The sequence below is a fragment of the Petromyzon marinus genome, chromosome 28, assembly GCF_048934315.1.
Source record: "Petromyzon marinus isolate PM22_M1 ecotype Great Lakes invasive population chromosome 28, UKy_Petmar_22M1.pri1.0, whole genome shotgun sequence".
Taxonomy (NCBI): Eukaryota; Metazoa; Chordata; class Hyperoartia; order Petromyzontiformes; family Petromyzontidae; genus Petromyzon; species Petromyzon marinus.
Window position 1 is genome coordinate 3,459,803 of NC_133694.1, and position 25,770 is coordinate 3,485,572.

Genomic DNA, 25,770 nt, shown 5'->3' on the forward strand with positions numbered 1-25,770 from the left:
GTCCTGGGTCCGAGTGAGGGCGGTGGGACCACGCCGAGTGACCGGCTGTGTGTGTAGCCAGTGGAGACGTTAATATCTAGAATTGTACTCAGTGTGAGGAAGAACAAGTGTTGGCCTGTGTTGTACCCAGTGTGAGTAAATAAAGAAGTACACTGACGTGTCGCGGAAGTCGCTCATTGACGTAACAATGTCGCACTCGCACACCCGTACTCACACACCCGTACTCACACACCCGTACTCACACACCCGTACTCACACACCTGTACTCACACACCCGTACTCGCACACCTGTACTCACACCTGTACTCGCACACCTGTACTCACACACCTGTACTCACACACCCGTACTCACACCCGTACTCGCACACCCGTACTCGCACACCTGTACTCACACACCCGTACTCACACACCTGTACTCACACTCACACACCCGTACTCACACACCCGTACTCACACACCCGTACTCACACTCACACACCCGTACTCACACACCCGTACTCACACACCCGTACTCACACACCCGTACTCACACTCACACACCCGTACTCACACACCCGTACTCACACACCCGTACTCACACACCTGTACTCACACTCACACACCCGTACTCACACACCCGTACTCACACACCCGTACTCACACACCCGTACTCGCACACCTGTACTCACACACCCGTACTCACACACCTGTACTCACACTCACACACCCGTACTCACACACCTGTACTCACACACCTGTACTCACACACCCATACTCACACACCTATACTCGCACACCCGTACTCGCACACCTGTACTCACACACCCGTACTCACACACCCGTACTCACACCCGTACTCGCACACCCGTACTCGCACACCTGTACTCACACACCCGTACTCACACACCTGTACTCACACACCCGTACTCACACACCCCTACTCACACACCTGTACTCACACACCCGTACTCACACACCCGTACTCACACACCCGTACTCACACCTGTACTTGCACACCTGTACTCGCACACCTGTACTCACACACCCGTATTCACACACCTGTACTCACACACCCGTACTCACACACCCGTACTCACACACCCGTACTCACACAACCGTACTCGCACACCTGTACTCGCACACCTGTACTCACACACCCGTATTCACACACCCGTACTCACACACCCGTACTCACACCTGTACTCGCACACCTGTACTCACACACCCGTACTCACACACCCGTACTCACACCTGTACTCACACACCCGTACTCACACACCCGTACTCACACCTGTACTCGCACACCTGTACTCGCACATCTGTACTCACACACCTGTACTCGCACACCTGTACTCGCACACCCGTATTCACACACCTGTACTCACACACCCGTACTCACACCTGTACTCGCACACCTGTACTCGCACACCTGTACTCACACACCCGTACTCACACACCTGTACTCACACACCCGTATTCACACACCTGTACTCACACACCCGTATTCACACACCCGTACTCACACACCCGTACTCACACCTGTACTCGCACACCTGTACTCGCACACCCGTACTCCGGCACTGTGGAGGCAAGAGTTGGTGGATCGCAACGAATGTTGGGAAACTCCCTTCCTGGTGGACTTCGAGGAGGAGCCCATGCTCTGGCTTCCCTACAGAAGGCAGTGCAGCTAAAGTGTGAACTCCACGTGCTCCATCTGTACGTGACAGAGTGCTCCCTCCGCGGATGTGTGCGTTTCCTCCTGAGTCGCTCCGGTTTCCTACCACGTGCCAGCAACTCATTAACTGGCCGATAACACCTTCATAGATAGAGAGGACGACAAGTTGAAATGATTGTAAGTGCCAGATGTGATCGATGTGGGTCCCAGTTCCACGTAAGATTTTACAATGCACGACTCAAAATAAATTTTTTTATATATTCTTTGGGTCTTTCGGTAAAGCCACGGAGATAGAAAAAAATTATAACGACGTTTCGATGGCAAAACACAAGCAATCGTCATCAGGTGAAGATATATAGCGGGAGAGCTGCTGTCGTTGTGGGGAATATTAAACAAATATATATACATATCCTCCACAACGCCGCGAATGATTACGCTGAGTTATTTATACAGCGTTGTTCGTAAAAGTTGTGTGTTTCAATTCCTCGAGTCCCGGGTGTTGCTGCAGTGACACGTCGTGGAAGAACTGCCGTTTACCATCATAATGTCACGGATGGAGCCACCCGTTTTACTCGGGTCTGTGGTACCACATCCCCCAGCCAGTGCCGGATTAAGCTCGTGCGGGGCCTGTAGCATGATGTTATAAAGGGGCCCTAAATTAAAAAAAAACACTTAAATATTAAAACACTGATGTTTAAATTGCGTCGTAAAGTAACTGTATTGTTTCATTTGCTATACAGCCAGATAATACGACAAATCGCTCACCTTAAACATCCACTCGTTCGCAAAAGTTGAAGACAGTATAGTACTATAGTAATAGAGCAAGTGCTGAATCACTGAACCGGAATTGATAGCTTGAAAGCATTTAGCGCGGGGCCCTTGAAAGTGCGGGGCCCGTAGCTACTACACATGTAGCTACTTTTGCTACTAGGATAATCCGGCACTGAATCCCAGCGCACGTTACCCTAGGCGCGCGTTATCGCACAACGCAAACACGCCACGCACTTGACTCCCCGCGTCGCGTTCCCGATGGGTTCAGCTATTTTTTTTTTACCGAAAGCGGCGGCGACTATTTCGGGAAATCGCTGAACTTTCCTCAACGAGAAACTAATCTTTAAAAAATGCCGCCCTAACTCGCTCTGACCAACAGAGCCACCGCACAGGCTCGATATAAAAAAAGTCCACTTCTCAGCAACACAGTAACGCATCTGTCTCCACGTAGAGAAAATCGTATTTTTTGTACGCATCCCCCATCTGCCGTGCGGTCTTCTGGGACTGCATCATTGCAGCCACATGAGCTCAACGCTAAGCGACACTTCGGACCAGGCTTCGATATTCAAGCAAGCCTGCCTGTGCCTGATGAGACACTAAATGTTGAAACCGGTTTTGAGTCGTGATTATTTTGTGCGATGTACCACAGACTCGGGTATCCAACATAGCAAACAGCTAGCAAACAGCTATCCAACATAGCAAATAGCTATGTTGGATACTCTCTGTCGTACTTGTGGGTTGTTACCGCATAAAGTTAATCCCGTGTTCGGGTGGCAGAAATTGATTTGTGCTGTTATCTGGAACCGGCGTCATATTGCAATGTACCGCAAAGGTTTGTTTAACTGAGGCCAACTGCCATTTAGGTCTGGGTTTGGTCTGTGGAAAAGACGACATTAACCAGAAGCCAAAACACATCAGATAATGTTATTCAATTATGCATCTACATATAGAAACAAAAATGATGCATCTGCCAGCAGTGTTCTTCAATGTAGCATATTTAACTTGTCTGTAATTATGAGGACATATCCGTGCTACCGCTGTATACTTTCACCGTTCAAACAATCAGCACCATACTTTAACCTGTGCTATACATTGCGTACGGTTGATTTTTGTTCCGGTTTTTTAGCTGCTCCAAAAACATACGAGTACAAAAAAACATTGGCGTCAATGGTTAACATATTAAATGCGCAGACAATATCTAACAGAATGCACGGCTACGCTATCCATATCTCTCCTCGGCCTTGTGTGTACCACGGTTGTTGACCAGTGTTAGACGTGTTTGCCGTGGTTATTCATTATGTTGGCTCGCGGATGGGGTTAGAGAGCTCTGGTGGGGCCTCTCTCCATCGCTGTCTTTCTCGACCCGGTGCTGAGGCCGAGGGGTGCCCCTTGCACCCACGAGCCGAGTGAGGAACGAGCAAGCGGCAGAGAAAACCCAACTCGTCCCGTCGGAAAGCGACTTGAGAGAGCAGAGGAAGGGCATGGGGGTGTCCACTACACCGTGAGTTCGTTATCGACGCTCGTCCAGTACACAAGAACGTGACGATTGCATCAGAGCGATTAACGGGTTTCATCGTTAACTGAGTTGTGGCCGTCTTGCGGTGTGTTTCGTTCAGCCGATTCTCTGAATCTGCGCTCTTCTGCAGCCTGTAGCTATTCCGCCGATCAGGCAAGTACCTACCTGTGAGAATGGCCGCATGGTAGCGCTATTGACGCTTGTTTAAGAGGCGTTTAGGTTCGAGCTCAGCGGCCGCCCCGGTTAATACTTCGCAGTGGACCTCAAAGATCACCGTGACGTAATTAAAAAAGCAAGGAATTCGTTTTATCATCGATATACGTGCGTTGGGTTCGCACAGCGATCCCACAAACTACGGGCGGGTTGGGGGGGGGGGGTCAACCCTTCCTGTATCGACGAAATCGGTCCGTCTCAAACTTCTCATTGCCCAGCAGGCCCCGGCTGCTTCTGCCGCCGCTGCTGCTGCTGCTGTCCACGCTGCTGGTGCCATGCGCACCGTCGGTCGTGGAGGAACATCGCCTGTCGGCAATGCATGGCTCGGTGAGGTCGTCCGGCTACCCGAAGCCGTACCCGAACGAGGCCCGGCAGACGTGGCGCATCTCCGTGCCGTCGGGATACCGCGTGCGACTGCACTTCACGTCTTTCGACGTGGAGACGTCGTTTGGCTGCGAGTACGACTACATCAAGGTCAGAGGTCATGGGGGTCGGCGGTTAGCGGGGGGCGGACGAGTTGAGGTGGCATTTTCGACGGCGGGCGGCCGGTTACGAATGTTGTGGGATGTGATTTACAAACAGAAGCCTGGTGGAGTCGTTTTTGTTGTTGTTGCATTTTTACATTAGCTCCATTAAGATGGATCACTACGTTTTTGCGATTAGTTTGTTGTCCTTACCCCGCGCCTCCGAATCAGCATAGTTGGCTACGTACGGTGCGAAAGAACTTCAGCGCACGCATGTATGGTTTGAAGGCCTCATGGATGACCTTGTGGGTCATATTACGCCACGGTACGTGGGGTACTATGTATGGTGTAGTGGTCAACTGAGATCAACTTTGAACAACCGTGTGAGGGATCGAGTTTGAAATTGCCCCAACAAGAGCCTTATATACGTGAAATGAAAAGGACATTCGGGTGTAGGTGAATTGTGAAATACAACTTATAACCTTACAGGGGGGGCATAGGTAAACCATGCAAATGAGAAACTGGGTGTAGAGGTGAGGGAGAGGCATGTGGTGAGATGGACGTGAGGAAAAGGCAGAATAAGAAGCAGTAACAGCCACCACGCTGTAGTCAAACAAGGCGGGTTTCCCTGAAAACGAGGCCTCCGCCGATGGCTGAGATCTCTCGCCCGGAACGAGATGAGATGTTTCAACCCGGCAGACGCCGGGGCAGCCAGAACTGTCGCCGACGATCGATCAAGTTCCGTGGCCCTGCATTGAGACGTGTGCAGGTGGAGGTGACAAATGAGATCCTGGGCCAGTTCTGCGGGCGAGAAAACGGGAACACAGCACCCAAGGCCGAGCCCATGGTGACCCCGGGGAACGTGGTCGACATCACCTTCGTGTCGGACTTCTCCAACGACGAGCGCTACACGGGCTTTGAGGTCTACTTCACCGCCGTGGGTACGGCCGGCGCCACTCCCGTTTCCCATGTGTTCGTTTTGGTGTGGAGGTGCGACGAGGCTTGTCGCCTGGCCCTGGTCTGTGTTTTACCATGTAAGCCTTCACCAGGGCATGAGAAATCCCGTGGTTTCTCAGTTGCGCAATAATGCACCACTCAAAGCAATGCAATTACATGTGGCCCTCCCCTCTTGTGGTATCGTGGGGATCTTCGTCTTCTTTCCATGGTATGTCTCAGTCTATTGTAGCTCAGAGGTGGTGACTCTCGGGCCGAGAGGGCTCTTGACTCAGGGTTGAGGAGTGATGATAACTGACATTTTTTGGTTGTTATTTAAAATTGCTCATATTCATACCCGTCATCATCAGCCATGGTAAATCCGCTGCCGGATGAAGGCCCTCACCATCTCTCAATGGGCCCGTGAGGTAGCGATGCACACGGCTCCCTGCGCACGAGCTGACTACGACCACTCCATGTCTGCGGTGTGACGTACTCTCGGGAACATTCCTTCCCTCGTGACTGCCACTCCGGTGTTAGAGTCTCAGCCACCGTCCGTCACCCCTCACTCCCAGCGCCGTGTCCAGCCCAAGCACGACGGTGTATTCAAGGCATGACACCACAACTCTATGACACGCAGGTGGAAACAATTGCTGAAGGTTATCTCACGATTTCTTCCTCGAATATCCGTTGTCTAAAGGGTTGTGTTGCTCATGTGTCTTGTTTGCGTTATCATGACGTGTTAATAACCGGGATGTGTATTTTGCAGAATGTCATGTTTGATAGAGAGCATACCCACGTATTTTAATGTCTTGTGCCAACTCTGTGCCTCCTGAACCTGTAGGGCACATGTCTGACCAGTGGCGAATCTGGCGTTGGATTCGCCACCCAACAAAATTCGTATTTTATTGATGGCAACCAAGGGATCCAAAAAAACCCTTCAATGTTTTTATTTATTTATTTTGATGTAGGGCCCTGTTTAAACAAGATTGGAATTTTGGGACCACGATCACCAACGCCGCCTTGGGAAGTTTCTAGACCTGGCTCTGAGTCTGGCTAATATACAGGGTGCTTCAAACAAATGTCAACACTTAAATGGGACGATCGTTTTTAATGGAAAAAAGAACGGGTAATACACAGCAACATGATAACAAATGTCTATTAATAGCTTAAAAACGTCAAAGAGTCTCCACTTAGTCGCCATTATTGTCAACACATGCCTGGAATCTTCTCCAGGTGGTCTCCAGAGGTCTCCAGGGCCCAGAGGCACACTTCTCGTGGTATTGTTGCAAATTCTCAGAAGCGTTAAAAACATTTTTGAAGCCCCCTGTGTAGCTCACTAAACATGTTCGCACGCCACCACGTCTGGTGTACTCTTGCCTTGAGCTCTGCCTCCCCCCCGCCCGCCCGCCCGCTCTTCCCAGACATCGATGAGTGCGAGGAATACGCTCGCGTCGACGAGCTGGCGTGCGACCACAACTGCTTCAACTACCCTGGCGGTTTCCAGTGCTCCTGCCAGTACGGCTACGTTCTGGCAGACGATAATCGCTCCTGCACAGGTGCGGGCTGCGAGTGCGATGGCCCAATGCGGTGATGTCAATGTCCCCCAAACAGTATGTTAAGGCTACACGGGGGATCACGAAACGAAACACGAATGCGTGGGGGGGGGGGGTGGGGGGGTAGTGGGCAGTGGCGCACCTCACCACGGACCGGGTTCGATCCCCGCTCACGATTAATGGCAGTGTCGGATATTTGAGCTGGTCCTGGGCCTCCCCTAGGTCGATTCAACCTCTAAATTTGTACCTGGTGCGGTGGGTAAACATCGCAAGCTAGGGAGACAAATGCGGCGGGGCGTGGTGCTGGCCACCGACCCCCTTGGGTGCCGTGCCGGCCTAACACCGCTCGTCAATAACACCGTGGTCTTAAAAACAAGTAGATGTATAATCGGTAACATTTAGAGCAATGGCCCCTCATGTGTTATGCAGAAGGACCATTCGCTTCTTTTTCTTCTTGTTTCCTATGGCTGATGTCGATGCAGGCAACAGCTGCAATTTCACATCGAAACGTCGTTAATTACACAGGGTGGCCTCAAAAGTCAGGAGGCATCGGATAATTTCATTTATTTTAACACTGGCATCAAATGAAGAAACAGAGAATAGGTTTTACCCTTTATGGCAATAAAACAGGTGTTAAGATGTTCAAACACCAAATAGATACATTTTGCAAGGACTCAAGTCTGCATTAACCACACACTGTTCTTCTGGTGAACGTGCAAACAAACACCAGAGACAGCCTCCTTTATGGCACTGTCTCACCAGTGTCAGACTTTTATTTTTCTGGGAGGGGTTGTTCCAAATCCAAGACTGCAGCCCCTATAGCCCCCCGCGTTAGTCCGACCTTGGCCACGACTGCAAGTGTGGCAATCTGCACGTCTCCCCCCCACCCACCCACCCACCCCCATCCCACAGTGGAGTGTAGCAACCTCGTGTTCACAGAGCGGCAGGGCGAGTTGTCAAGCCCCGACTACCCCAGGCCCTACCCCAGGGCCTTGCAGTGCAAGTTCACGCTGCGTCTGGAGGAGGGCTTCACGTTCAGCCTCGCCTTCCAGGGGCCCTTCGACGTGGAGACCCACAATGAGATCGACACCTGCCCCTACGACAGCCTCACGGTAGGTCAAAAGATTAAATGCGCACCGCTGCGATCTCTTCAATGATGATAGGCCACCGCGTCTCGCGCGCTTTCCGACGCGCTCCTGTGGCCGTCTGGAACGCTCTTTCGTCCGATATTAGGAAGCCTCGCACTTTAAAATCGTCTAGATTGAAAACTCGTTTATTTAAAACTGCTTATTGCGTTTATTTCGTTGTCCTTCTGCTGTACCCGCGTGTAAACCTCGCGTGCGATACTAGAGCAGTTTCGGGGTCCCCGACCCAAAGACCTGCATCACCGAGTCTGAGCCAGTTCCGCAACAGACTCAAAACATTGTTGTTGTTGGTGTTGTTTCGGAGAGCCTACTTCAACGTGTGATCAATGCGCATTCGTGATGGACTGCACTCATAAGAGTGCGCAATATCAAATGTTATTACTTCTCCAGCACCTCCGATTATTGCGGTTGGCTACGTACGGTGCGAAAAAATGTTCAACATACATGCATACGTAGGAAGTTCCTCGACTAGAAATACAGTATCTTGGCCAAACGCTTTAAAAACGGGGTGGGAGTACTCTCTATTGACCCCACCACACACGTGACCCGCTGACGGAGTGACTGCGGTGTTACCCCACCCACGCTGCGGAGTGGAAAGGGGCGCGGGGATTTGGGGAATGTGTACCGTCGTTTCCAACCGCCGTGCCAGGAGACCCATCCGTCAATCGTTAGATCGCGATACTGACCTTGAACTGAACTTGAGCTGACCTTGAGCCTCCCCTTGGCTGACACGAGTCTTGAATATACAGTGAGGAAAAAAAGTATTTGATCCCCTGCTGATTTTGTACGTTTGCCCACTGACAAAGGAATGATCAGTCTATAATTTTAATGTTAGGTTTATTTGAACAGTGAGAGACAGAATAACAACAAAAATCCGGAAAATGCATGTCAAAAATGTTAGAAATTGATTTGCATTTTATTGAGGGAAATAAGTATTTGACCCCCTCTCAACCAGAAAGATGTCTGGCTCCCAAGTGTCTTTTATACAGGTAACGAGCTGAGATTAGGAGCACACTCTTAAAGGGAATGCTCCTAATCTCAGCTTGTTACCTGTATAAAAGACAGCTGTCCACAGAAGCAATCAATCAATCAGATTCCAAACTCTCCACCATGGCCAAGACCAAAGAGCTCTCCAAGGATGTCAGGGACAAGATTGTAGACCTACACAAGGCTGGAATGGGCTACAAGACCATTGCCAAGCAGCTTGGTGAGAAGGTGACAACAGTTGGTGCGATTATTCGCAAATGGAAGGAACACAAAGAACTGTCAATCTCCCTTGGCCTGGGGCTCCATGCAAGATCTCACCTCGTGGAGTTGCAATGATCTTTACAACGGTGAGGAATCAGCCCAGAACTACAGGGTAGGATCTTGTCAATGATCTCAAAGCAGCTGGGACCATAGTCACCAAGAAAACAATTGGTAACACACTACACCGTGAAGGACTGAAATCCTGCAGCGCCCGCAAGGTCCCCCTGCTCAAGAAAGCACATATACATGCCCGTCTGAAGTTAGCCAATGAACATCTGAATGATTCAGAGGACAACTGGGTGAAATTGTTGTGGTCAGATGAGACCAAAATGGAGCTCTTTTGCATCAACTCAACTCGCCATGTTTGGGGGAGGAGGAATCCTGCCTATGACCCCAAGAACACCATCCCCTCCGTCAAACATGGAGGTGGAAACATTATGCTTTGGGGGTGTTTTTCTACTAAGGGGACAGGACAACTTCACCGCATCAAAGGGACGATGGACGGGGCCATGTACCGTCAAATCTGGGGTGAGAACCTCCTTCCCTCAGCCAGGGCATTGAATATGGGTCGTGGATGGGTATTCCAGCATGACAATGACCCAAAACACACGGCCAAGGCAACAAAGGAGTGGCTCAGGAAGAAGCACATTAAGGTCCTGGAGTGGCCTAGCCAGTCTCCAGACCTTAATCCCATAGAAAATCTGTGGAGGGAGCTGAAGGTTCGAGTTGCCAAACGTCAGCCTCGAAACCTTAATGACTTGGAGAAGATTTGCAAAGAGGAGTGGGACAAAATTCCTCCTGAGATGTGTGCAAACCTGGTGGCCAACTACAAGAAACGTCTGACCTCTGTGATTGCCAACAAGGGTTTTGCCACCAAGTACTAAGTCACGTTTTGCAGAGGGGTCAAATACTTATTTCCCTCGTTAAAATGCAAATCAATTTATAACATTTTGACATGCGTTTTTCTGGATTTTTGTTGTTGTTAGTCTGTCTCTCACTGTTCAAATAAACCTATCTTTAAAATTATAGACTGATCATTTCTTTGTCAGTGGGCAAACGTACAAAATCAGCAGGGGATCAAATACTTTTTTCCCCTCACTGTAAGTGCGACCTGAAAATTTATTCGTTCGGCAACCGGAAGCCAATGCAGCTCGACGAGCACTGGACGGACGTGGTCAGACATGGTCACTTGCCCCAACAGTATCCGGAGGCTATACAGGGGAAGCGTTGCCTTTGTCTTTGCTTGTCCACGTGCTCGTAACAGATTCGCTCGGGCGGCAAGGAGTGGGGGCCGCTATGTGGGACGACCCTGCCCGACCCAATCGAGACCAGGGGCTTCGAGGTCGAGGTCGTCTTTCGCAGTGACACGTCTGGACAGAACAAGGGCTGGAACCTACGCTACACTGCTAAGAGTGCGTGGCTGTTCGCATTGCCACGGTGCAAAGGCGTTATTGGCAACACTGGGCAACATCTTTGTTTTGTTTGTTAACCGTCGGCCACGCCACGGGGAAGGGGAGTAGAGCCAGCAATGCAATGCAGTGGAAAGAGAAAGATGCGAAAAGGAAGAGAGAAGAGACGCATTGGGAAATAGGAGGAGAGGGAATGGAGAAACGGGAGCCAAGGGTCAGGGAGAGACGACGAGAGGGGAGTAAGAGGCTGCATCAGGAGCCGTGACGCCTGCACGGAGGAGCGGAGTCTGTTTTCAGAGTGGGCGGCCGGGAGAGTGGGGTTGGCCACACGGAAGTCACGTGATGTACGACTGCATTTTTGTGTTTTCCGATTAGTGGAGTAATCGAACCAATAATCGATAGCATATTCGATTAGTTAAATGATTGTATTAAAAAAAACAATAATGATGTGACTTATAATGCGCACGGCATTTCACGGCACATAAGTGACCAAGCCTCTAAGGAGCCGTCCATAAATGGCATCACGTACCTGGGGGGGGGGGGGTCAGACATTTGTGATGATGTGTGACGAGGGGGGGTGGGGGGTGTTTGATAAATGTGACGTCACGTAAAAATTCGCAACTTTAAATAAATATAGACAACACGTTCTACTTAATTAAATAGACTTTTAAATGAATGTTTTCCCCTCCAACATCAGAGTGCAGCGCCACATTAAAAACGCACTACAATGACAATAGTTTAAAGCGATTTGAAGCGTGTTTTATATATTTTTTGGGGGGGGGGGGGGGGGTAGAGCTTTGTGACGTCATATTTGAGGGGGGGGTCTGACTTTTTGTGACGCCGTGTGACGAGAGGGGGGGGTGGGTAAAATATCGTCCAAAATCGCGTGACGTCATTTATGGACGGCCCCTAAGGATAAACCAGCTCTGGTGACCATAGCGCCTCTTTCAGGCTATCGATCACCACGCGTGCGTGCGTGCGAGTGTCTCCCAGTGGGGAGCGGTAGTGTAGCAGTTAGCATGCTGCGCTACGTAAGCCGACGACCCGAGTTCGATTCCTGCTCGCGGGCCGACACCAGTGACGACTATCTGAACCGGTCCTGGGCCTCTCCTAGGTCGACTCAGCCTCAATTGAGCACCTAGTCCGATGTGCCAAAAATATTGCCGCTGGGGAGACAAAGGCGGCCGGGGCGTGGTGCGGGCCACCCACCCCCTCGTGTGTCGTTCCGGCCTTCATAGGTGCTGCTCGCAAACAGCGCTTGCCCCAAACAGTCTGTTAAGGCTATATGGGGGGGTCTTTGCCTTTGTTTGTGTCTCCCAGGTATTCCGTGCTCTCATGTGACTGCACCAGTGCATGGCTCCATCGAACCAGTGCAGGCCACTTACTCCTTCAAGGATGAGGTGGTGTTCTCATGCGACATCGGCTACAGGCTGATCCAGGTAAAGGAGATGAGAAATTTTATTTTCCGCGTCTCTCCCGACAGCCGTTATCCACGTGTCCACCACCCGGTTCTCTGCCCACATATTAAATGTACCTCCCATCGAATGTTAAATCGTGGCAAACATACATTTCAGCAAGAGGCACCGGCTTGCACATTCGATACGGCGAATGCCATTCGGCACGTAAGGTAAAGTTGTAGCAGCCCTGCAATTACTTGATCATGCCGCTGCTAAAAGAAAACAAGATATAAACTCTTTTTCATTATTTTACCAGGTAAGGCCCACTGAGCTATATAGCTCTTTTTCAGAAGCGACCTGGCCACAAATGATAGCTCAATGACGTGGCTTATCGCGTATAAATGTAGAGCGGTATACTCTAAACGTGCGTTGTTTCTAAATGTGGAGGGAAAAACCGGAGGAACCGGAGAAAGATCATAGAGACACGCAAATTCCAAATATACAGCAGGCGTCATGGTAGGGGTCGAACGCACAACCTCCTTCATACCAGGCAAGGGAGTTAACATCTCCTAGCCACCGCAGGGCCCTGGTGGAAGGGCTTCCACTAGAGGCAGCTGTAGAGCAAACATTTAGGACATGAATTTTGATTTAAAGCTTTCGTGACTGCAGGGATTCATATTCTTGGTTCTTTCGGTAAAGTCACGTAGAAGGGAAACAATAAAATAATAAAAAAATATATTGTTTCCCTTCTACGTGACTTTACCGAAAGAACCAAGAATATTTAGGAAATTAGTTTAAAACGTAGTCAGCTTTCGCGACCAATATCATCCATAATAGAGGTTTTTTGGGTTAGATCGCATAAATATATAAATGTGTCCTTAAAACCCGCCACCACCCGACACAGCCAACTAATAAGGGTTGTCACGTAAACAGAACATGCCAATTCGGCACTAGTACAGCACACCGGTGTGTTGGAGAGCCAAGCTGAAAATGTTTCGGCTTAATCTTCCACACTGAGCCAGACGTCTTTGAAGTGGGTGAGAGTTACGCACGACTTTACCCCACCAAAATGCGACTCGCCAGTGAGCCGTGGTGTGTTCTGAATGTACCCCCGCGTGGACATTGATGGGTGAGTGATTTAAAAAAAAACTAATTTTATTGTTTCCCCGCGATATCTTCCACACGGTGGTATGCACGAGTACGTGACAGTCGGTTGACAGGTAGCGTGCAGTGGAGGAGGCTCGTGAAGGACGCCACTACTGAGCAGTTGGAGGCAGTTGCCCTCCAGCAACAACGGGGGGCAGAAGGGCGACGCTCACAACAACGAGCGGAGCGCCGGGCAGCTAAAATTCAGCGAGTTGGCACAGTGGGGAGCACAGCTGGTGTGCATCTGCCGGTCATCTCAGTCAGTCAACCCATGGCACCTGGGTCTGTCCCGTGACTTCCTGTCAGCGAGCCTTCGATACTTCACGTGGCCTCAAAGTGCACCTGGCCTGGCACAGGCTCCCTGGTGACATCACCGTTACTTAGTGGCGAATGACGGGTGTTGGTGTTGGCGGGGTAAATCGTGGGTGATTCACGCCTCTTCCGAGACGTCTGTGCCGGCGTTGAACCGTAGGTCACGTCCCCTCTCGAGGTGTTCTCTAGCGGGGCTCTCTCGAGATGTCAGCAGTGGCGTGCGCAAGCGATCGCAGGGCTGCACCTATGCCGTTTGTAACAATGAACTATCTTCTTTACGCTGCTGGTGATGACGACGAATTTGTGCAGCAGGAAGATGGCAAGGAGGTACCAGCGACTTTGCAAGTGGAATGTCAGAAAGACGGCACGTGGAGCAGGGAGCCCCCCACTTGTCGCAGTAAGCTTCACAATCACACGAACGCGAAGGTTATCAAACTGTAGTGGTGGTGGTGGCTACGCCAGTAATTGAGCACTCCGGAAGCAAGGGTTGGTGGATCACACGAATGTTGTCAAACTCCCTTCCCATGGGCGTTGAGGTGTCATACCCTGGCTTGCCAGGAGGTGGTCCATCTGTCCCTTCTGTATGGGATAGAGTGTTCCCCTCTCTCACACATTAGAGTTTTTTTTCTGGATTCTTCCCACATATGTTGACACCCATTAATTGGCTGAAATGTAGTTATATATAGAAAAGCTTGGGCAATTATTGGTGTCGGCTCACTCTGCTCCTCTGATTAGCACGGCTGGCTACGTATGGTGCGAAAGATGTTCTACATATATACAATACCTACCGATAAACCTACGATCATGGGTAAGCCTTTTCGGCAAAGGCGATGACGTTACGTGAAATGTGTTCTTGCCTCCCCATGCATGTACTGTGTGCATGTTGAACTTCTTTCGCACTGTACGTAGCCAACCGTGCTCATCAGAGGTGCGGGGGGAGGTCAACACACTAAACACAAGACGTCATCACGTGACAGAAGCGACTTCGTGTGCTAAAAGTAAAAACTCCTGGCATGCCAAAAATATTGCCCTCTAGTAAAAATTAAGAGTTTTACTTTCCAGTCTACATCAATATCACCCATGCGAAATAAGTTCAACATGCATACACACTGGCTGCTTTATAAAAACTGAATTTTACCATTTTTATTATTATAATGCAAATATTTTCTTAAAAGATGTTCTTAAAATCAGACCAGCTTTACCCAATCAAGTAATAAATAACCAAATATCGAATCAATTAATCGACTGATTGGATAACACGAAAATAGTTGGGGGGGGGGGGGGAGTTTCTTGTTTCCATGTGTGCCGCTGGACGGGAAGTGAATGGCGGAATTTGGGGATGTCATCAGCATCATCATCAGTCATGTCATGCTTTGAGATTATTTATATTATGTTGGTGGTATAAATGTTTAAATGATGGGCCACTTTGTTGAGCTATCATTTGTGGCTAGGTCGCTTCTGAAAAATAAGTAATAGCTCAGTGGGCTTTGCCTGGTGGGATGGGGATGGTTTAGTATTTTGTGTTTGGGTGATTTGTTTACTTATCTTGTACTTTGAACTATGTCACGTGTTTGTATTGTTTGTTGTTGTAACGTTCTGACCCCGTGCCCCTACTGGACATCTATGAAAAAGAGCTTTATAGCTCATCGGATTTCTCCAGTATAACTAGTCTGACTCTGGCTTATAGGTTCCCGAGTAATTTACCAAAATAAAACTATTCGTTTAACAAGTGTGTCTGTCCCAGCTCTATATCTACACGCATGTGATTCACCTTTACTTACTAACACGTCTTAATATAGCCTAAGCATGAAATGTACTGAAATGTATATACATGCCTTTTAGTTTTATTTTAGGTTTCAAATGGCAAAGTAAGAAGAGTTCTAATCGCACGACACGTGCCAAAGAATGACCGCTGCGAATCCGAACGTAAACGTGGACGAAATCGTTTTTTGTCCATTTGTCAAAGTCGCCAGTTATTCTGACGTGTGCCCGTGCGGCGACTTGATCAATCCACTGCGCGCAGCCGGTGCACCTGCCAGTCATCTCGGTGAGCCAACCCGTGGCACCTGGGTCTGTTCCGTAACCTCCTGCCAGCGGGGGCCCTTCGACACTTCACCTGGCCTCCAGGTGCCCCGAGCCTGGCACGAGGGCCTGTGGTGACGCCACCGCCACTTGATGGCGCAAACGGCGTTTGTTGCTGTGAAAGCAGAAGCGTTCGACGTTTTGCTGCACAAGTACTGCCCTCTGCCGACGGGGATATTCATCTGTGGCCGTGTTCCCATTTCAGTTGTCGACTGCGGGAAACCGGCACAGCCCAACAAAGGCTTTTGCGGTTCGCCGGACGTCACCACCTACAAGAGTGAAACGGATTGCGGATGCATCGATGCCTATCACTTTACCACGGAGATGAACGGTGAGGTTGTATATTTGTTTAAATGGTATTATACGTTGTGTTGTTGTTGTTGTTGTGGCGAGATGTTAACTCCCTCGCCTCGTCTACAGGAGGTCGTGGGTTCGATTCTAACCCTGACGCCTGCTGTATATTTGGAGTTTGCACGTATCTCTCCCCGTGGTCGAGTGGATTTTTCTCCAGGTCCTCCGGGTTTTTCGCCCTACACATTTAGAAAAAAAGCGCTTAGAGTATTTGGTTGCTATGAATTTCCACGTGATAAGCCACTTCTTTGAGCTATGATTTGTGGCCAGGTCGCTTCTGAAAGAAGACGCTAATAACTGGGCGTTACCTGGCAAGATAAAAAAAAACTTGTTTGATTTGTATATATTTTTAAGTGATTTGTTTACGTTTGCTATATTTTGCACTCCAATCGTGTTTGTGTATTGGTTGTTGTTGTAACGTTCTGACCCCGTGCCCCTGCTGGACATCTGTGAACAAGAGCTTTATACCTCACCGGATTTCTCCAGTATAAATGCATATTCTGATCACTGTGAACATGTTTCCGTTCTCCAGGTGTGTTCACCTGTAACGAGAGTGGACACTGGACCGACCCTCGCAGTGGAGAGAAAGTCCCAAAATGTGAACCCGGTGGGTACATTTACATCAACAAAGCATGTCAACATGCACAGTCGCCAGATCCTCAGCGTCCTGGCAGCTACCTTCCGGATCAGGTCTGTGGCTCCACAGCGATCGGTTCGACGCATTTCGCATGGACGATGCTGCTGTAGAATAAAAAACAAAACTAACTACGACGTTATTTTTTATTGTGGACATGCCAACGCTGCACATGTTTGCGTTGTCTGATTATGTGAAATCATTGCTGTAACGATTATCGGTTCCTGTCGCTCGACTAAATCGGATAACGTGACAGTAGTAGGAAGAAGAAGAGGAAAACGTCTTGCCTGTGTTCCCATGTTGCCGCTGGACGGGAGGTGGTGGCTGAGTGACGTCATCAGCCGCGCCATGCTCGGTTGGAGCTTGTGTTGGGGGTTTCCTGCCTTCAGGGGGCAGTATTACGATTTATGTAGATTTTTTTTGCGGATTAATTAACTTAATCGACTCATCATCCCAGCTTTATAATCAATACTAACCTCATGATCAGTGTGTTTCGTTGTTTGCCATTAGTTGCGAGTATATCAGAACCGCTCCTGGGTTTTGCTGTCCCCAGACCAACCTTCACCAACCTGCACTGACCAGCATGGTGAAGTATGGTCAAATAACCCCTCCCCCATAACCGACAATGGCTGTGAAGTATAAGCCGTGAGGAGCGAACTATAGATTATCATGAGGTGTCAGTTCCTATCATCAATCATGCACCTACGATTAGCGCGGTTGGCTACGTACGGTGCAAAAGACGTTCACCATATATGTACGGCTCTCGAGTCGCTCCATTGCTATATGAGGGCCTTCTCATGCTGTGGGAGTAGTTATGGCGTTATTTGGTTATACTTCGCCACACTGGACAACGCAAGGAGCAGATAAATGCAACGCAACCAAGGATGTTTCTGTACTGCCCTCTGCTGCCCACCCCACAGCCAGCCCTTTAACGCCCTTCATAACCGCGCGGTGGCCTCCCATCCAAGCACTAACCACGCTCAAAATCTGCTTAGCTCCCGATGGGTTACGAGGTCAGGCTCGTTGTAGTAATTTAATCATAAGCACCGCAAAGTCAACAGTTTCAAATGTATTTAATTAAAATGTTAATTCTAGTATCTTTACATTGCCCAAGCACAGCGACACTGCGTCATCTACATGCCGTGCATTTCGACTCGATCATCGCATGTGACGTCGGTGGCACGGATCGGCTTCTGCAATGGAAAAAAAATCTAGCGCCTCCCGCACCACGGCCAGGCTGGCTCGGTATCGTCCCTGCGGCGCGGCTCGGTTGTACGGTGGAAACGAGGTGTAAGGCCTGGAGCTGTGTGCCGCTTGCGTTCAACTCAAGGAACGTGTCACTAACCCCCCCCCTCCCAGCCTCTGCCCCTGGCCCTGCTTTGCCCCACTCTGGCATGTCTCAATCGCTCAGTTGGTTAAAGGGTTTAACACGTAGGCTTTTGCGACCAATATTATTCATAATAAAGGAGGATGTTTGTGTGTGGGGGGGGGGGGGTTAGATCTTTATCATGGCAAAAGGATATCGCTGTTCGAGTCACTCGTCACCTGGAGCGGTCGGGATGCCTCCTTCCGCTGACCCACCTTCCCTGTGTTGCAGTGTGCGGAGAGCCCAAGCACGTGATAATGGAGTTGTCACGCGTCGTCGGCGGCCGCTCTGCGAGACCGGGGAACTTCCCGTGGCAGGTGCTCGTGAAGTTCATGTCGGGGAGGATGCTCGGCGGCGGCGGCGCCCTCCTCGGGGACCGCTGGGTGCTCACGGCGGCGCACGTTGTGGAGGACTACGCCGCGAACGAAACCACCGTCATCCTGGGCTCCATGAAGAGGGTGTCGCTCAACGATAACCTGTTGGGATCAACCCAGCACTATACCGTGGACAAGATCATCAGCCACCCTGGCTACGATCCCAAATCGACGGGCTATGACAACGACATAGCGCTCATCCGGCTGGCCGGCGACGCCGTCACCATGACGGACAGCGTGAGGCCGATTTGCCTCCCGACGGTGGTCGCGGGCGGCAGGGTGAACCCCGAGCTGTCGCCCAACGACGTGGCCTTCGTGTCGGGCTGGGGTCGCACGGCGGGAACCCTCGGCGCCAGGTTGGCGGACACCCTGCAGTACGTCGACCTGCCCGTCGTGCCGCAGGCCGAATGCGAGAGGGCCAACAGCGGCAAGTGGATCGCGGAGCTCAACACGAACTCGACGGTCACCGAGAACATGTTCTGCGCCGGGTATTCCGAGGGCGGCAAGGACTCTTGCCAGGGCGACAGCGGCGGACCCATCGTCGTCGTCCAGGACACCAAGTGGTTCACGGTCGGCGTGGTGTCCTGGGGAATGGGATGCGCCAAGCCGGGCCTCTACGGCGTCTACACCCGCGTCGACAAGTACCTGGGCTGGCTGCGCGACGAGATGGAGAAGAACGCCGTGAAGTCGGATTACTAGCGGGCCCCACGATCGCGACGCGGCTTTGAGCAGCGTCGTGTTGAATTGGATTCACGTTCTTCCACGCGGGCGTGTTTCCCGATCCACGCGTTGCTCTTTCCGCGTCTCGGTTTCATTCAGAGCACGCACCCCTCCGCGCTTTCGTCATTCATGTGCATCACGATCTTCCCGTTGTTGCACGAAGATCAACGTTGCGTCCCGAACACGTGTATTATTCATAGGGATTATAATTTTCGCTGATGATACAGCATTTCCCATCTCGCGATGGCTCGCCACGGTGCCTTACAAATTGTCGCTGTTATTATTATTCAGTTGTCCCGGAGCGCTTTGCAATCGAAAAAGTGCGAAACGTGTAAGTCAATAGCTGTGAATTAAAGCATCATTAATTGGCCATCACTCATCCACTGCTGGATGAAGACCTCCCCCCCACGTCATCCCCCATCACGGTCGGGCGATGCCGCAATTAATCTCCGGCACACGAGCGGATACTTTATTGCCTTGCCAGGTGAAACGTGAGTCGGATGCCCCCCACCCCTCCGCACCCCAAGCGCCTTGACCAACCTGGCCCCTGCCAGCCTAGGGCGACCCTTGCCACCCGGCAGCAGAGCCGGTATCCGAACCCGCGTTGTCTCCTCGCAACCCACGCGCATAAAGGCCTCCTGAGCCCTACCGTTTGACGTCGAAAATAAAATCATTCCGTTTGACAAGTGCGTGTCTGGAAAGCGTTCATGCGCCGTCCATGCGTGCGCGCGACGTTTTTGTTATTTTCTTCCTCGGCCAACGCTGTTCCACGATACCACAGCAAGTGGTTTACATTGTGCTGGTGGGTGCTGCCGTGCTGTACTCACCCGTAGAACGTACGTGCGTTTGGTGATGTCAAATTACTTGCTGGATTAAGCCTCCCCACCTCGCCCTGTCAGTCATGGCAGTTGTTTGAACATACTTCGCCACACTAGTCAGTGTGGGTTAAGCGGGGGCCAGGAACAGTTCAGAAATCACTCGGCTTCTAGCGTCAGCCGTGGCCAAAACATGTGTCTGGCTTTCGGGGGTTCATTGCGTGCGGTGTACTCACCAGTGTGCCACCACTCCCATAATTTTTGCAATGTTATTAACGTTCCCACCGATCTAATGTTCGTGCAACTACTCGACACGCCGCGGGTTTTAAGCCATTCCGTAAGCTGCAAGCAGCAATTCACAGTAAACAGTCGCAAACAAAAATCAACCCAAAAAATGTGTGAGAGAGATGAAAAGGTAAAGGTGCAGCCCTGTGATTCCCTCCTCACACCACTGCTGGGCAGGAGGGCCTCCACTTGAGAGAGGTTCTGGAGCAGCAGTTGTTCTCAACAATGTTGGTGTTGCTACTGCTGTTATCCCCCCCTTGTTGAATGTTGTTTCAACCGAGTGACCCAACGAATAAATGAACGCGGATTTTTTTTTATTTTGTGAGGTTTACTAACTAGCTGAGTAACTGCAAGTGAATAAAAATCAACAAAATATTAATTTCAACGGAAGCTCTGCACGCGTGACGTTATTCTATCACGCTCGCGCTGTTTACGATCCACGAGTTTAGCAAGGTGCAGGTTAACGTATGGATTTAAAATGTATCGTAGTTATTTAATATTGGCGGATTCGTACAACTTGATTCATCACCAATGACTCTAACGCAAGATCTTATTTCGCACGTTCATAAATCACCTCACGCGTACCCCCCGGTTGAGAATCGCTGCTCTGGAAGGCACCCTCTTCCATGCTGGCTACATGTGGGACATTTCTTGCCAGTATTTATTAAAACATAACAATAGGTTTTACCCTTGCTGACAATGAAACAGTTGTGTCAAGATGTTAGAACACCAAACAGAATCCGTATTCAAGGAATCTTGTCTGCATTAACCACACATACTTGTGGTGAACATGCAAAAAAATGCCTTGATAATTCTATATGATGCATTGTCAAAGCTGTCTCTGGTGTGGACCAATCAGTTTCAAAGACAATGCATTATCTATTATTTGTTTGTTTGCATGTTCACCACAAGCATGTGTGGTTAATGCAGACAGGATTCCTTGATTAAGGATCCTGTTTGGTGTTTTAACATCTTGACACAACTGTTTTATTGCCAGCAAGGATTAAACATATTGTTATACTGGCTACGTGTCTTAGAAGAGGCGGGAGTGCCCCACTTCACCTCCTGGTCGACGAACTGTGGCGTCATTTTGATTTAAAGCTTTCGTGACAGCAGGGATTCATCACATTCTTGGTTATTTCGGTAAAGTCACCACGTAGAAGGGAAACAATGAAATAATAAAAATATAAAACAATAAAATTCTCACTTTTATTGTAATAAAAATATAAAACAATATAATTCTCACTTTTATTGTTTTATATTTTTATTATTTTATAGTTTTATATTTTTTATTATTTTATTGTTTTCCTTCTACGTGACTTTACCGAAAGAACCAAGAATGTAATTGCGGCGTGTTCATTCGGCTGCTTGTTGGACAGAGTCGGTGGTGATTTAAGGATCTATACCCGCTGCCATGCCGGGAAATCAAACTTGACAACCTATGGATTGCATGTCCAGTATGCAACTAAGCATTGCAACACGTCAGCTTAACAGTATACATATGTTCACAGGCAGTTTAGGGGGAAATTGCGTACGCCTGTGCACGCATTCCCTGGTAGGCGAGTAGCTTTTAAAGCCTGAAGTATAGCCATCATAACTTGAAATTTAGCAATTTCAATTTCGTATATTTGCCCTTTGTTCGTACTTTTGGGTGACTTGTTTGTGTTGTTCTGCCCTGGCTTTCTTGCCGTCGAGTGGATGATTGTTGATTTTCATTTCGTCTCAAAGTGAATTACGTGTTGGTGATGAATGCAAGTGGCACTTTTGGAGATGACGCGCACATTTGTGTACGTGGGATTGGAGTGGTGGGGAGGGGGATGTTTGCAGAAATTTAGCAAAACAGCGAGAAGCGAGCAAATAGATTTCGGAAAAGCGCATGCCCAACGTGCACATTTTAAATAGCACGCGCGTGGTGCTTAAGTGGGAAGTCGGAGTCGTCGCGATGTGGCGACACTGCAATACATGTACGATGTAAACAAGCATGATCATTGTATTGCCCGTTTAAATACCAAATCGCGCTTATTATTATTATTGTTGCTAGTTTTACGTCGTGAAATGGTCTGTCATGACAAAATATTACGAAATAATAAAGTCAAGAACTGATTTTCTTTTTTTTACGTGCAGGCTTTCGCGACCAATATTACGATTAATCACAATTGAATTTTGGGCCAGATCGCGTGAGTCAAATGTTGTGTCGTACACACTCCACCACCTGACACAGCCAATTCATAAAGTTGTCACGTGATGAACAATCATGCCAAATTATGACTGCTTCAGCAGCACCTCTGGCAATGTTGGAGAGCGATCCACAAGCGATATATTTTTGGACTCGTTGAAGAATTTGCAATTGCAGTTATATGACATTTCATTTTTGTAGTATATTGAATTACTATAATTTTTTCTAGTGTGATGGGCAGCATCTGCGTTATAAATTTAATACATTGTAACGGTTATAAAGACTCGAGGCAGATTTACTCTGAGCGAACTGCACTTTGAAGAACTCTCAAACAAGTCTTTACTTTTTTGTTTACAGAAAAGCGTACAAACTTATACATAAATATGCCAATCGCAGTTACAAAACAAGCTACGGGAAACATTGCGACGATCGTCAAATCGTGAGGTTTGATATCGTTTGGCATCACGATGCACGATGGAGAAGTGCACGCTCACAGCGGCGAGTGTAGCCTTCTCCGCAACGCTTTGAACATCACCAACAAAATCCCTGAACAGCCAGGGCCATGAGCCGGATCGTCGCCAATTTAGCGTCGTCATTTTCCGGACTACGGCGCTATCGGCGTACGGCAGGTGAGATTCGTGTTCGCTAAGTTACATCGATCTGGGAGGTCTCGGACTCTCTCCGCTCGTTATCTCTGCCATTGGACGCAGTTCAAGTGCCGCCCGTCCGCTCGCCCGTCCGCTCGCCGGCCACTCGCTCAGCCATTCGGTGCCAGGGAACCTTTTCCCGACAGTGACGCTGGTTGTTTCGAACGAACGAACAAACGAACGTCCAATACAGCGCCACGTTCGACGGCAGTTAACACAGGAGCTCGCCATTACTCGTGTAATGGATAGGTCTATGGGAAGGTATATAAATGGTTCAAAGGGCTAATTGGAAACACATTCCTGCGGAGGGAGCTGGTAGGAACTTTGGGTTGCTCGGTCAATGGCCAGGGTCAACGGCGGCGTGGTGTATTCCGCACAATATGCCCGACTGTGAGGGTGGGCACAAGCCGGCGTGAGTAGGTTAAACGTTGAGTTTTATAAGGGCACCACGGGGTGACCAGCCCCTCCCCACCCAGCCCCACCCCTCCCAGCCTCCACCCAGCCCCACCCTCCTCACCCAGCCCCTCCCCACCCTCCCCACCCAGCGCCTCCCCACCCTCCCCTCCCCGCCCAGCCCCACCCTCCCCACCCAGCCCCTCCCCACCCTCCCCTCCCCGCCCAGCCCCTCCCTCCCCACCCAGGCCCTCCCCTCCCCTCTCCACCCAGCCCCACCCCTCCCATTTTTGGATGCACGATGGACGGACACAATAATCCCCTGTGGGCTGGTGTAACCAGGAGGTTCCTACCAGTATTATTGAGAAATGTAGAGGCCAACCAATTCCATGAGGAAATCGGCTTTAGGAAAGGTTTATCTACCATCAATTTGTTTGCGTGTTTAGTTTGTTGTCCTTCCCCGCACCTCCGATTAGCGACATACGGTGCAAAAGAAGTTCAACATACATACAATCAATCTGATTCTAGAAAAGACTCAAGAATATCAAACCCCATTATGCCTAGCCTTTGCAGACTATGACAATACATTTCCCTTGGTGTAATTTGAAATGTTTATTTAGTATTTATTTAGTAATAACAACAAAAACATTCACTTTTCTGACCACGCTCTATGCATTTCTTTTTGCCATTAATATTTTTTAAAAATGGTTAACATATTAAAAATTTACATTTATGAGTTCAAGTTCCACTATCAGTAGTCTGGTGGTCTTGTTTGTGTGTGTGTGTCCCCATCTGAGGTGGCTTGTGTTTATATCGCCAGGGCACTGTGGATTCTGAGTGTTTGCTGTGGTTAATCAGTAGGTCAGCGCCGCATGTTTCAGTGCGCTCTGGGTACCGTCTCCTGGCGCTGGGGGCGAAGTTGCTCCCGCACTCGGCGAGGGCAGCGGAGCCCGGACAAGCAAATCTCCCATAGGAGCGGCAGAGAGGACCGTGCCGGCGGCGAGGAACATGTGGCCGTTGTGAGTTCTTCCCAATCGCCTACGCGCAGGTCTTCGTCAATCCCCTGGGGGTCTTTTGGGGGGCAGGAGGGGGGACTGTTGCTGCCCTCGGTGATATCGCTGCCCCCCCAGTTCGGTTATCCGCTGCTGCTGCTTCTTCTCCCCTCTGTCTCCACTCCTTTTTGGCGCCACTGATGCGCGCGGTGGCCGCCGCATCCCCTTGAGCTGTCTACCCGGGGGTCAGAATATTTTTGCTGGAGGAATCCGACGAGCTATAAAGCTCTTTTCCACGGATGTCCAGTCGAGGGTGGGTGCTCATCCTCCCAGCGCCGTACGCGGTGGGGCCTGTCGCTTGCCACGCCGTCCTTTTGTTTACACGTCCTTAACATTGGCGCTTTTAACATTGGCCAGGAATTTCACGCGAGCGCGTATATAGCAATTAATGTACCGTGCAGTTTGTGTCACATCAGAGTAAGTCGCCGAGTATCACCGGTAAAATGTTAACATTGCATATGTCGCACACGTTTAAATTGAATGTAAGTGAGTGAACGTAAGTAGGTTACGGTGGTTGTGTATCATCTAGGATCCCTTGAGGTCGAGTATGATGCTCCTCCATGAACACCGATGATGGTCAGGGTTTGTGGACAGCGATGATGGTCAGGGTTTGTGGACAGCGATGATGGTCAGATTTTGTAGGTACGCAGGCTGAGGCCATTCCTGGAATCACATCCTGTTGTGTATTTTGACGAGTTGAATATGAATATAAAAAATGTAAATTCATGAAAACGTATTATTGTATAGGAGGCGTAACATCATATAACATTGCCACTTTATGATGCATCAATCCATGGCTGATTGATCGTAACATTAATTGGGTATCCATTCATGTCTTATCTACGACTGTACACTTCTCTACACAAGTACGATCGGTCGATCGCACAATTGGTGACCGTGCCTTCTGTTGTAACGCCCCGATGGTTCCTCTGTACGGATCACTCTGACGTTGTTGTCCTCGTTCTGTGCTGATGGCACCACGGATCTCCCTTGCAAGCTAGCTGGGTAACTGGCTACACAGGGGGCTTTTTTCCATGCAACAAAGGAAGGCTGGTTGACTGATGATTGATTCTGTCGTGCCGCTGCCTGTCTGAGGAGCCCTGCGCCGAGT

At 49.6% G+C, this 25,770-nt stretch overlaps 1 protein-coding gene across 1 annotated transcript in view; it reads left to right on the top strand.

Moving 5' to 3' along the window:
- Positions 1-2,834: 2,834 nt before the first annotated feature.
- LOC116946911 (uncharacterized) overlaps positions 2,835-25,770 on the top strand; it is a 41,427-nt gene continuing 18,491 nt past the window's right edge. Inside the window, exons 1-13 of the mRNA XM_076070170.1 lie at positions 2,835-3,926; positions 4,376-4,628; positions 5,388-5,559; positions 6,976-7,110; positions 8,020-8,219; positions 10,765-10,912; positions 12,230-12,348; positions 14,074-14,161; positions 16,052-16,177; positions 16,730-16,804; positions 18,429-19,269; positions 23,278-23,335; positions 24,469-24,626. Coding sequence (XP_075926285.1) covers positions 3,907-3,926; positions 4,376-4,628; positions 5,388-5,559; positions 6,976-7,110; positions 8,020-8,219; positions 10,765-10,912; positions 12,230-12,348; positions 14,074-14,161; positions 16,052-16,177; positions 16,730-16,804; positions 18,429-19,269; positions 23,278-23,335; positions 24,469-24,626 — 2,393 coding nt within the window. The 5' untranslated portion in view covers positions 2,835-3,906. The remainder of the gene's footprint in view (positions 3,927-4,375; positions 4,629-5,387; positions 5,560-6,975; positions 7,111-8,019; positions 8,220-10,764; positions 10,913-12,229; positions 12,349-14,073; positions 14,162-16,051; positions 16,178-16,729; positions 16,805-18,428; positions 19,270-23,277; positions 23,336-24,468; positions 24,627-25,770) is intronic.